Genomic DNA, 12,654 nt, shown 5'->3' with positions numbered 1-12,654 from the left:
CATTATTCTGAGACTAGGCTTACTAAAGTGTGAGACTGTTGAGTGAGACATTAGGCAGGGTCTTAAGCTGCCAAAAAACACTTAGATGTGCACACCTTCCTGTGGTTGACAGTGGTTTTGCTTGCTCAGAGAGCGGTAATGTTTGCTTTATAAAATCTTGTTTTGTAGACTGGGAGAAGAGGAAGGACTCCTACAAATGCAATAATGGTATGTAATATTTCCTCTCAGAGTGGTTGTAATCCTAGCAGGTTTCTACCAAATTTGTAATGTATATTTTTTTTCTTTAGTGGTCCAAGGGATAAAACAACACACTTCTGATGTTTTAGTGTAACAGTTACTGCTTGTACCTGTTAGGAGTCAAAGTAAAATTACTTCAATATAAAGGAGCGTAGGTGAAAAAAAAAAATGTATGTGGCCTGTCAGAGCAGATCAGCATATATATTGGCAAATATATAAACTGGAGTGTGTAGGTTCTCAAAGTAAATCAATGTGTAGACTGAGAATTCTCTCCTAGTTCTGCAATATCTATGAGTGTAACTAATAAAGTAAGATTATCAATTTGTACAAGGATATAATTATCGCGTAGATAAGGTTTATTGGACATGGACATACTGAAAATGGGAAAATATTCATGAAAGGTATTTTATGAGAGGACAACACCACTAATCATACATGAGCTTTTGCAAGTTCACTATGGAATTTGTATTCAAAATGGGGGATGGGCAACTCACCATTTCAGACAAACTCTAGTTATTTCCTTTAATTTACTAAGCATCTGTGGATAAAATTCGGTCAAATGTTACTGAGTAATATTTGTGTTTTAGCCCTGGAATGCTGGGTTGAAAAAGACTTTAAAAAAGAAACTTTTCTTTTTAGGGGACAAGTCATTAACATGCGATACCTGGAATATTTTGAGAAAATTCTTCAGTTTATCAAAGACAGGATCCTTGTTTATCATGGGTAAATTACTCATTTTTTTCCATGCTTTATTCCCCTGGTAATACTGATTTGAAATTTACATAATATTCATTTCAGAAAGTCTGAGGGATGTTTTTTTAATTTTAGTATGTTCTAGTTTTCTTGTTAACTGTAATTGTCTTATTTCCTACTGGAAATGCAAAATCCTGTTCATAGCCAAACAAAGAAACTGAAACTAATAGGAAGAAATGTTGCAAATTACAATATACCTAGAAACTAATAACGGTGTTGAATTCGTAGCCACAGTTTTGGCATCAGTTTGGTTTCAATTATTTCTAAAAAAATATGATTTATTGAAGATGGTGTGTTTCTTCCTGGTAGAATAGAGTACAGTTTATCTGAATATTAAGATTAATAAATAATAGGAATGAGGAAAAAAGGGAGAAGATGATAGGGAAGGTAATTTTAATTGAAACAAGAAGTCTTAAAGAAGCAGATAGTCTTTGCTACCTGTTACATAGACATATTGGTAGACAGTTTAGTGGAATAGAAGACAGTTGTAGAATCTTGAATGAAAGAATATGACTAAAGGTAATCTGAAAATTGAAGTTGACATCTATTTCAAACTTTGATCATATTTTTATGAGTAAAATGTCTTCCCCACCTGCGGCTCATTTGTGGCAACAGTGTTCTGCTAAGGTCAAAATTTAAGAAACTCTTGTAGCTTTAAACCCTTTAATTTTTCTTTGGGCTGCTAACTTTTATTAAATATTAAGTTCTGGTTTTCAATCTCACTATGCTACTTAAATATAAAAAAATTAAAGTGCAGAAAATCCGTATAACAGTTGAAAATATTTAAGTTTGGGAAAATCTATGCTAGTTGCTGAAGATATGTAAGTTCTGTAGTAACTGTGAAGTCTGTCCTCTATTGGGAGGAAGTTTGTTCAGAGTGAGCCAACAGCATTTGACCTTAAACCAAAACAATTTGTGCTGTGGTTTGTTTTCTTTTTTTTAATTGTTCCTAATATCTGGGTACAGTAATTAATAAATATTAGATCACTAGTTCAACAGGTTTCCTCACGGTCCAGCTGTGTCTGCGTTTGTAGTATTTACACACCTTTAAGGCTACACAGATGTGTATATTTTGAGAAGAATCTTTCTAACATTACCTCCATTCTTCTTCCATCTTTCCTGATCAACAACCCCCTGCCCACATGCGCTCATTCAAATACCGTTTAATGCTTTAGCGTGCCCAACAGAACATAAGTAAGATAAACTTGAAGGTTGAAGTTGAGTTTTGAAGCTGAAAAAAATTAAGCAGAACTCATATAGGAGGAAATTACTGTTTGAAGAATAGGAGATCATGTGGCCAGGTATTGAAGGAACTAATTTTTAGAAAAGAAATCATTAAGTAACTTTCAAGAACTTATTCTACTGTGGCTAATTAGGTTAAACCTAGATGGATTTCCAGAAATGCTACATGTGTTCAACCATTGTGATTCCATATTTTTTTTCCAGTGCTAATAATCCAAAAGGACTATTAGAGGTTCGAGAAGCTTTGGAAAAGGTACATAGAGTAGAAGATCTTCTTCCCATAATGAAGGTAAATTAAAAGGAAACTTCAAAATGTGATAAAAACAATAAAAACGTATTTGGGGAGATAACCAGTTCCTCAGAATATAACCATGGTGTTTCCAGGTATTCCTCTTAAGTTATTTCAAATGTGGAAATGTAGGGTATGACCTCCCTTTTGATAAATGCAGATGTGTGATGTATATTTGAAAGGCTTGGCCTAACTGTGAACTGGTGAAGAAGTGATGGTAAAACAAAATGTTGAATGTAATTCTTTGAAGTCAGCCTTATCAACCGGGAGGGTTTGTGGTCAGATCCACCATAATGGCCTCACATTATGACTGTGCAGTATGGAGGAGAAAATTGAAGATGTGTGCCTGAAAGATTAGGAACGTGGGTGCTCTTTTTACTGGAGGTTCATTGGTGCAGGGCAGTACATGGTGGGGCTGGTAGGAGGAAGTAATGGAGTAGTTGCCCTTAGTGACAGCTAATCTGAAATGAAATCTTCGTTTACATTCTTGTGCTTTGGAAGACTGTCAGAAAAGGATTGGGGAAACCTGCGGGTTTTCTTTTTGCCAGTAATGGTCTTCTTAGAAAGGCTTTAGATATATGATGTGCAAAATTATTTGTACTCTTGAGCAATAGGGCTTGGCCTGAGTTTAAGTAAAAGGTCCTTCCGTTTTTCCACTCCCTCAAATTAATCTAGGATGAGCAGTATGTAATTGTAACAGTGTTTCCCCAAACCCAAATAAAGTGTCTTGTCTAAAAGATTTAACAGGATTTTATTAAGAATAGAATAAAATTTGGGAAGAAACATTCATTCCAAGTAGAGACAAACTCATTGCTTTCTTGTTGGGTGTGTCCATGTTGCAATTCCATAGCTGAGCAAAACCAATGGATTGCCATAGAACAGAGCTCTCTGAAGAGAGGTTGCTGCTACTACTGATAGACTGTCGGGTCTGGATTTGCTTATGATGATAGCACTCACTCACTCACTTGTGCACTACTGCTATTTTTACAGAAGCCACACAGCTCCAGCACCAATTTTTTTCCTTTTTTTTTTTTTTTTTTAATATACATGCCTAATGTAAGTGTCTTCAAAGAACATACCATAACTTTGGAGGTCTTTTTTATATTACTGTCTTGCTCTTGGCCTTGAAAGATGAAGTGCATACTAAGTGGAGATAAACAAAGACTTGTGATTAAGAGGTAGTAGATGTTAGGGTGGATAGACATTTAAGTGTTCCCTACTGGCACAAATGTGCAGATAGGGCCCTGTGGAGCACCTAATATGGCTACTCTTGAATTGTAGGCCAGAAAAATTGCAATTTGTGGAGTTAAAAATACATGTTGCTTCCAGAGGATGATGAAAATGTATAAACATAGCGGACTATACATGACTTATTTCAAAATAAATGTCTGAACTGGCAGCAAATACTCTTCCTGGTTTTTGTAACCTGTATATTTTGCTCTGGTTTGAATCTCCTGTAGCCCATTCGGAATGCTGCTTCTTATTAGAGGCTTTTAGATTTGTTTCTTTAAAATAAATGCAGATTATCTTTAAACAAAACATCCCAGATCACAAGTTCTATTTTAAAATAAATAATTGCCTGAGTAATTCATTCAGTACTGTTGCATGATAGTCATTAATAGTGCCTATATAAAGTGAATTTCTGCTAATATTGATGTAGTTCAACTATTTGTGTAGCTGGGGAATGTTGCATGTCAAAATCTGGCCTTTTGGCTTTACTTAAATACAGTTTTTCCTGGTTTATACAACTCTTTGGCTACAGTATTGCACTTAGATAATATAGCTTTTTAAAATTCTCTGTGATACTTTTCCTTATGATGAAGATAAAGATTAATTGGAACTGGATCACAGTTAAGAAATTGCGGCTGTGAGCTGTATTCTGGAGTCCATGCATAGACCGATGCACCTACTTCTTGGTGTAAACACAAAACAGGGTCTCAAATTCCTGCTTTTGCGTTTACATTGTTACCCCAAAAGGTTACTATCATCATACGATTGGGGAGAAATCTATACAATTGCTTTGTACAGTTGCTTCTCATAAATAGTGCCATTTAAATTAATCATGTAGTTATAAAGTTGAATGTCAATATGCCTCATTCAGTTATTTGTCATTTCCATTCAGTAGGAAATAAAGGATAAATGAAATAGCGTAGTTGACACTACTTCTTTGTTTTGTTCTCTCAGTTTGTCCATTTTCATTTCTGCTCCGTGTATTTTAGATGTTTCTAAACAATAGCTAGGCATTCTGTATATGTTCACTCTAATACCACTTTTTTTTCTTTTGAAAGCAGTTTAACAGTAAAACAAGAGATGGGTTTACTGTGAACACTAAAGTCCCCAGCCTCAAGGATCAAGGGAAAGAATATGATGGATTCACAATTACAATAACAGGCGATAAGTATGTTTGCTCTTTTCAGGGCTTCACATACATTAAGTAATGATCCAGCATTAGCAATTAATCTTTTCAAATGCCATTTCTACTTGCATTCAGCGGGTTTTGTTTTTCACTAGTGACATTTTTGTAGATAACTAAAAAAATGCGTTCATTTGAGGACTTCTCATTCCTGTTGTGTTCCCTGACAAAGAGGGAATATGGATAACACTGATGGAGTAGGCCCAGTTGAGGTGATTTTCTAACATACAGTGCAAAAATGAAGAGAGACCTTGTTATTCATCTTAGAACACAAAATGCCTAAAGGGGAAAGATCTCAGAAATCTCAGTCTTTATTCATAACAAAATACATTTCTTGTCGTAAGACCTTGTCTTTTAGGGTGACTGAAAAGTCCTGAATGGAAATTTCTGTGATCTAAGAATGAAAGAGACTCTTCTGTTTGGAGTTTTGGTTTTTTTTGTGTTTATTTTTGAGATGTTTGCAGACCTTCTATCTGCAGATGCCAACCTAGATAGTACCTGAATGTCTGAGGATACAAACAGGAGGCTTTAGGCCACTCTTAGGGTGAGATAGTAAATTTCTTACTTTATGGATACTGGTTCCTTGTTCTCCCAAAGAGTGAGCAATAATCCAAGGCTCAGTAGCTCTGTCTTACTACTAACTGAAGACTTTGACTTACGTGTTTTAAAATTCTATGCATTGGAAATTTTTCCCAAAACTTGTATGCTTCCAATGAGTGGCATAGAAGCCAAACTTCTCTTTTATAATAGAATGTTAACGTATCTCTTGGTTTTTAATTTTACATTCTAAATCATATGCCTGTATACAGTGAAATGGCATGCAATATATGGACTCACTTTTGGGGGGAAAATATTTTGGTGTCAGTAAAATGATCTAACATTGTTCTGCACAAACTTTGTTCTGTATCAGTCAGTCTGTTTTGATCCATAGTTTGTAACTATCATTTTATACCAAAACATTTTGGTAGTTTAAAAGTTAACAAAACTATGCTTTACAGTCTATAGAAATATCTCAAGCCCATGAAGATATTTTAAATTTTCTTCTTTTTTTTTTTTTTACCTACACCTTAAGTGAAACACTAATGCTTGTCAGATATTCTTCAATTGAAATACTTCATCTGTGTTTAGACAGCAATCTTTATGTATTTTTTCAGACACACAACAGGACAAAATGTTTCTAACTCAGTGGGGTTTTTGTGTGTGTGTGTGTGTGTGTGTGTGTTGTTTTAGGGGGGGTGTGTGGGTTTGGTTTTTTGTTGTGTTTTTTTTTTTACTAAAAGGCATTGCACATTATCTCCAGTTTAAGGAAAAATTATAGAAAAAAGGTTATGATGTGCTGTTTAACTGTAGTACATTTGTAACTCACCCTGGATATTAGATTATGTATCAAATTCTGTTAAAAAAAATTCTTACCTCCTTTTTTGTTTCATCTACTTGATAGGGTGGGGAATGTACTATTTTCGGTAGAAACTCAGACAACAGAAGAGAGAACACAGCTGTATCATGCAGAAATAGATGCACTATATAAGGATCTAACAGCTAAAGGAAAAGTTCTAATTCTGTCTGCAGAGCTGGCGGTAAGGCTGTTTTAATGGAAACTATTAATTCCTTGATAAAATTTAATTATCTTCAACAGTCCTTCTGTTTAACAGTCCTTGTTCTAATAACTTTTGAAAGAGATCTTAAGTAATAAAATTGAGTTCATTTAAACCAAATTACAACAATACCATAAGCAGTTGCCATAATTCTACCTGTTACTTCAAAATTTGCTATGCTTTGCTGCAGCTATAGAGAGTCCAGACAAGATCTCAACATCACAGTGTGTTCCTTTTTCTTTTTCATCCCCTCCCTATTTTATTTATTTTTGTCATGGATTTATGTTCACTGTTTCATCATCCTTATAAGCTCTGCTTAGGATTTGGCTCATGGTGGCTACATAGAAGATGAGAAGCAACATAAATTCATGACAAGCACTAGAATTGTGTTAGTGTTGATTATTAATATTGAAATGACAGTCTGAGTACATTTGAGCTTGTGCTTTCCATTTCTCATCCTTTAACACTATGTATTTGAACTAAGTTTCACCTAAATTGTAAAGATATAACAAAACAATTTGCTTAACCATCTGTTAATCAGACTTCTCAGCTTGACATTTTTTGCATTCAAAATAGTCCTATAAGACTTTCCAATATGTGTTCCTTTATATGGTATTACCTGGCTATTAAATTTTCTTTAATTCACTTTTTTTTCCCCCTGTTTAGGAAGTAGATGCTGTTTGCAACTTGATCCTGTCATTAGTTTATTACTTCTATAATTTAATGCCACTTTCCAGAGGATCTAGGTTAGTGATTGTCTTTATCCTGTCTTGTTATTTTGGATGCATGCCGTATATGTCCATGTGTTGCAGTATCTTAATATATTAAAAATATTTTAAAAAGCTAAAAAAGCTCTGGGTTGAGCTGTGTGTCCTGCAGTCTCTAATTTATGTTGCCTTGATGGGTGCTGACTTCATAATGTTTTGAAAGCTAGTTTGTAATTGCTGATGGTAACTATTCATAGCTGCATATATATTTAAATTTATGAGTAGTCGGTATTTATAGACACAGATTGAAAAGCGTCATTTTAAAATTAAAATACTTGAGTTCTTAATCCATATTATGTTATGCCACTGTAATGTCATTCAAGAAGCTTTATCAAAACGTGTTTAAGATTAAATATACTTTGAGATAAGTTATTTTAAGAAAATACACTAAAATATTATTTTAGTAATTTATTGCAACTGTTAGGGTCACCAAATGAAACCCTAGAATGAAGTCCTATATGTTGCAGATCTCTTCAACTGAAATTCTAGTTTAATTCAAACCTGGCTACATATAAGTCTGACTCTCTGTTGCACAAAGAACTTAATATCTTTAAGCTTATTATTGAATACAGTTCGGTAGAAAATAAAATGTTAAAAATCCTGATACTTCATTTTTATAATCAGACTTTGATCTTATAGAATGTAAAAATTAAAAGAATCTGTCTTGAGTTTCACAATTAAAAAAAATTAAGTTAGATTTTTTAAAATGTTAAGTGACTGAACAGCTTTACAGTGCCTGTAGCTCTGTATCACTGGAGTTCATAAACTCTTGTGGGCTACAGCTAAGCTGCTTGGGAACAGGAGTTTGCTTTGTTTTCAGCTCTGTAGAGTCTTAAGAACTTGTAAGTCTGAAATTATGATTCTGACTACTGTAGAAACAGTGGTCTTCAGTATTCAGACTCCATAGGATCATAGCTTCATTCCAGTGGCGTTGGAAGGTAACAGTGATTGCACTTTAAGTGTTTCGTGCTTGGTTTTACTTCTAAAATAAAGTAGCTAGCACAGTAATTTCTGCTAACCTTCTGTGAAACAGTACTGTGTTCTATTTGTTTTGTAGATTAAAATAGCATTATGGAAAGACTTTTACTGTACTTTGTTTGTGGATTTTGATTTTTTTTTCCTTAGTGTGATAGCGTATTCAGTGATCATGGGAGCACTAATGGCAAGTGGAAAAGAAGTATCAGGAAAAATCCCTAAAGGAAAGGTAAGTATCAGAATACACTGGTTCAGCCTTGATGGAGGAAGCAATACTTGTAAATGCAAGGAAGGAGCTGTAAGAATGAAGAGAAGTTGCACACTTGTTTACTGAAGATGAGTTAGCTGCATCCTAGGGTGTCAACTGAAGAAAGAGCGACTTTCCCTTTTGTTCTAGAAAGCCCTGACAACAGTAAGTTTCTCCTTTCAGTATAATAAACTCCTAGTAGCTTTTAAGAGCAAACTGCAGTTGCTTAGTAGCAAGAAAGCTCCTTTTCAGTATGCCATTAAGCCGGTATCTTCACCGTTCTGTGGGAGTTCAAGCTAAGGTAAAAGACGTAGGTGAGTTTTCATACGCATCTTCTTAGGTCTCAGTAGTGTAGTGCATTTTCTTGACTGATTTTATGCAGGCAAGCAGAGTTTTGGGATAACTAAAAAGAAAGATTTCTGACTTGCAGGAGGCTTTGGGGACATTTTTACATTTGAGGATTTTTCCTGAAACAGAGTTGCATGAATTGGAACAAAACCATTTTTAAGAGAAGTTTTCACCATCAGGAAGAATTTTTTTTCCCCAGTTGAATGAAACCGGGATTTTGGTTTTGTTTGGTTTGTTTTTTTGCTAGATTCCTTAGAAGGGTATTTCTGGTCCCAAGCATATAACAGCATGCATTATCAGACTACTTTGAAGATAAAGATGCCCAGTAGTCAAGAATCCTGTTATTGCCTGGCAGGTCAGTCAGTAGCCATGGCCAGCGTAGCTTCCAGTATCGGTTTTGGTGGGTTGTGCAGACCCATGGAGAGTTTCAGTGCCTTCCATGCATGCTGACTGGTGATGAGGGATAAAGTAGTCTGGGCACAGACTAGTTAGTAAGCTTACTCCTGTCTTACTAAGAACCACAGGTAGCATGCTCTCAGAATCCTTCCTTGAATTCAGCCAAAGTTCACTGAATCGCAGACTTGTCAACTTACGTGTTTCAGTACCAATGAACCAATTGGTTTTGACTAAACATTGTTCTGCTGAAAACTTATTTTCATCTGTAGACATGAAGATACACAGAGTTCTTGGCTGTATGTAGTGAAGCTTGTCTGAAAACCCACTGTGGAAAGAAGTAGTACAGAGCCTGGGAAGTCCAATATATATCTAGCAATCATGTGACACAATATTTTGCAGAATACAGTCTGTAGAAATGAGAACTATCCCAATTTTATTTGGATATTGCAATAAAGGGCTGAAGACAGTCAATATTTTCTGGCACTGACCCATTAGGGTAAACATCTTGTTAAAAGATTAACAAAATCCAGTGTTTTGGTTTTGGTGTTTTTTTTTTTTTTTTACAAAAGGATATGTTTTTAAAGTTGAATTTGTGTTAAGAATATTTAAGGATTAGCTTCCTGAAATCAGATAACTTAAAACTTCTCTGATTTCCTAAGATCTTTATTATTGTGTTGCATTTTCAGCTGGTTGATTTTGAAGCAATGACAGCACCAGGGTCTGAAGCTTTCAGCAAAATAGCAAGGAGCTGGATGAATCTAAAAAGGTAAATCTTTTTGTTCAGATGAGGGTGAGGAAATAAAATATTAAAGACTTTATATGTAAAATTTAAACCTATACTAAAAAATGTTGCTTAAATCAAGAGTTTAGTAAATGATCCAATCTATTTTTTAACACTGTTTAGTGTTTACTTATTCTTTAGTGCTATTTTAATTTGGAGAATAAGTATTTTCAAAGTAGATGGAAGTTTTGAATATACAGAACTTAGTATAACTGCATGACTTTGTATAAAGCTTTAAAATTTTTATTTTCATATGAATTGATTTTTTAAAGACTGAGCACATTAATTCCTTGTCAATATTATGAATCTGGTGCATTTGATGTGACCCTTATTGGTTATTCCACATACAAAATCTAAAAATTGGGCCTCAGACAAAATCAGTTTTAGCATCCTTCAAGTCAGGGTCAAGACACTTAAAGGGTACTGAGAGAACTGGCCAATGTTCTTACAAGACCATCTATAATCTGCGAAAGGTTGTGCACATCTGGGGACATTCTTGGTGAATTCCGGAAAAGAAATCTTGCAACCACCTTCAGGAAGGCCAGAAGGACAACCCAGGGAAACTGTAGGCTGGTCAGCCTCAATTTGGTCCCTGGTAAATCCATGAAGTGAGTCCTCTAGGAAAGTATTACAGGGTATGTGAAGGAGAAGGTGACTTTGGGCAGTCAACATGGCTTTACCAAATGTTGTGTGACCCAGTATAATTGCTTTCTGTGATAAAACAACTAGATTTGGTGATGAGAGGAGAGCAGTTGATGTTGCTTATTTTTACTTCAGCAGGTACTCCCTCAATACTCTCATACCAAGACAGCACATTATGGTCTAGCTGAGTGGACAAGGTAGATGGGTAAAAAGCTGTTTGGATAATCACATTTAGGGGGTAATCAGCACTTTAGACCTCATCTAGAACACTGCATCCACTTTGGGGGCAGCTGCAGTGAAGAATGTGATAAACTGGAGTAAATTCAGAAGTGAGCCACCATGATGGTCAGGAAGCTGGAGCATATGCCTTAACAGGAGTTAACTGGGCTTGTTCAGCCTGGAGAAGGCTTTGACCTAACAGCAGCTTAGTGGTACCCGTGAGTAGTGAGAAATGGAGCTGAGCAGTGCTTGGTGGGAGGACAAAAGGCAAGATGCATGAGTTGAAATGAGCTTCAGACTTAGCATTATCTATTCACCCTGAGGGCAGTCAAGCAGCAGAGCTGCCCAGAGAGGCTGTGTGGTCTCAATCCCCGGAGGTTTTTGAGACCTGACACCCTGGTCTGATTTGCAGTTGACCTTGCTTTGAGCAGGATGTTAGACTGCAGACCGCCTGAAGTCTGGACCCACCTGTCTTGTTCTGAGAGCCCAAGGAACTCTGCAGCTGCTGTTAGTGCTAAATATCTCACACCGATTAGTGGTGTTTAACTTCACTGTTGGTGGTTCTCAGCCTGGTGAATTTCACTGGACTATAAAATCTTCTAAATTAAGAAGGCCATTAAGAAGACTCAAGGACATCTTTATCAGACTCAGGCTAAAAATCTAAATGTAAATGTAGGAAAATTCAACTCTTGTTAAGTAGTGACATTTTTAAACTACAGTGTAGTAAGTTGTGTTTTTTATTAAAAGTAGTCTGCACGAATGTTGTGACTTGATTGTCTTTGAAACATAAAATATTTATGGTTCACATCATTTTTTACTGTAAATCTAATTTATATACACAACTTCTTTCTTTATCCTCTGGGGTTTTTTGTATTTTTTGTTTGGTTTGGTTTTGTTTGTTTTTTTCTCTCTAAAGACATATCTTTACCAAAGGGGAGTTTCTCTCATGGGAGCAAAGTCAGCTTAAGCCATTTCAACTCTACCTCTGTGTTTCCAACGCTCTCAGATGTACTGTTGAAACCTGTGAGAATCCATAGCAAACCATATTAGGGAACTGATTTCTGTTAAAAGTAACGTTGCCAAAACCAAAATTTATTTTTAACAGAGACCATTTCATAGCATAGTCCCACTGATAGTATTGCTGGCTCAAATAAGAGATGTATAATGGGTGAAGAATGAGCCAGAGTAGAGAAAATGCTAAAGCTGGCTTTGCTTGATGCTGAGAAAAATATCTGTAGAACCACAGCCCAAAAGACATGAAGTAATAATATGAAGGTAATTAACCCGAATGGCTAATTTGTCTGTGGTAGAGGAATAATAGTGGGAAAGGTAAGTAAGGCTGGAGACATTAAAGCAATAAAATTTTGCGTTAACTTCTGCTACTTCCAAAGGCTTTTTTCATGTAGTCATTATTTTTATACTGTATAATGAGTGAGAAGTCGTGAAAAGTAAGAGCTGGTTGTGGGCAACAGATTCTTGACTTCAGGTCCTGAGTTTGTTGGAGAAGGGCATGAAGTGAAGTATAAGCTAATGTGTTAACTTCCAGGTAAATCATAAAACTCAGCAAAAGATAATTTTTTTTCTTTCCTCCTTTTTCAGTATTTCACCTTCTTACAGGAGCCTACCATCAGTATCAGAGACTTTTCCAACCCTGAGAATGATGATTGAAGTGCTAAATACAGATTCATCTCATTGTCTAAAAAAAACTATAGTTGTTGTATAACTTATACAAATAAAAGGTGAAGAGGTA

The 12,654-nt window shown here is 35.5% G+C and overlaps 1 protein-coding gene across 2 annotated transcripts in view; it reads left to right on the top strand.

Annotated features, from left to right (window-relative positions):
• TTC13 (tetratricopeptide repeat domain 13) overlaps nucleotides 1-12,654 on the top strand; it is a 45,686-nt gene extending 33,032 nt beyond the window's left edge. Inside the window, exons 16-23 of one of the 2 annotated variants that reach the window (XM_065834269.2) lie at nucleotides 877-960; nucleotides 2,437-2,521; nucleotides 4,810-4,919; nucleotides 6,376-6,511; nucleotides 7,196-7,275; nucleotides 8,422-8,500; nucleotides 9,949-10,028; nucleotides 12,504-12,654. In XM_065834269.2, coding sequence (XP_065690341.2) covers nucleotides 877-960; nucleotides 2,437-2,521; nucleotides 4,810-4,919; nucleotides 6,376-6,511; nucleotides 7,196-7,275; nucleotides 8,422-8,500; nucleotides 9,949-10,028; nucleotides 12,504-12,627 — 778 coding nt within the window. In that variant the 3' untranslated portion in view covers nucleotides 12,628-12,654. The remainder of the gene's footprint in view (nucleotides 1-876; nucleotides 961-2,436; nucleotides 2,522-4,809; nucleotides 4,920-6,375; nucleotides 6,512-7,195; nucleotides 7,276-8,421; nucleotides 8,501-9,948; nucleotides 10,029-12,503) is intronic. The other variant, XM_065834270.2, reaches the window with a different exon arrangement.

The sequence above is a fragment of the Patagioenas fasciata genome, chromosome 3 (genome assembly GCF_037038585.1).
Source record: "Patagioenas fasciata isolate bPatFas1 chromosome 3, bPatFas1.hap1, whole genome shotgun sequence".
NCBI classification, from domain to species: Eukaryota; Metazoa; Chordata; class Aves; order Columbiformes; family Columbidae; genus Patagioenas; species Patagioenas fasciata.
The sequence above is the reverse complement of the archived record's forward strand: the minus strand, read 5'-3'. Positions and strand labels throughout refer to the sequence as shown.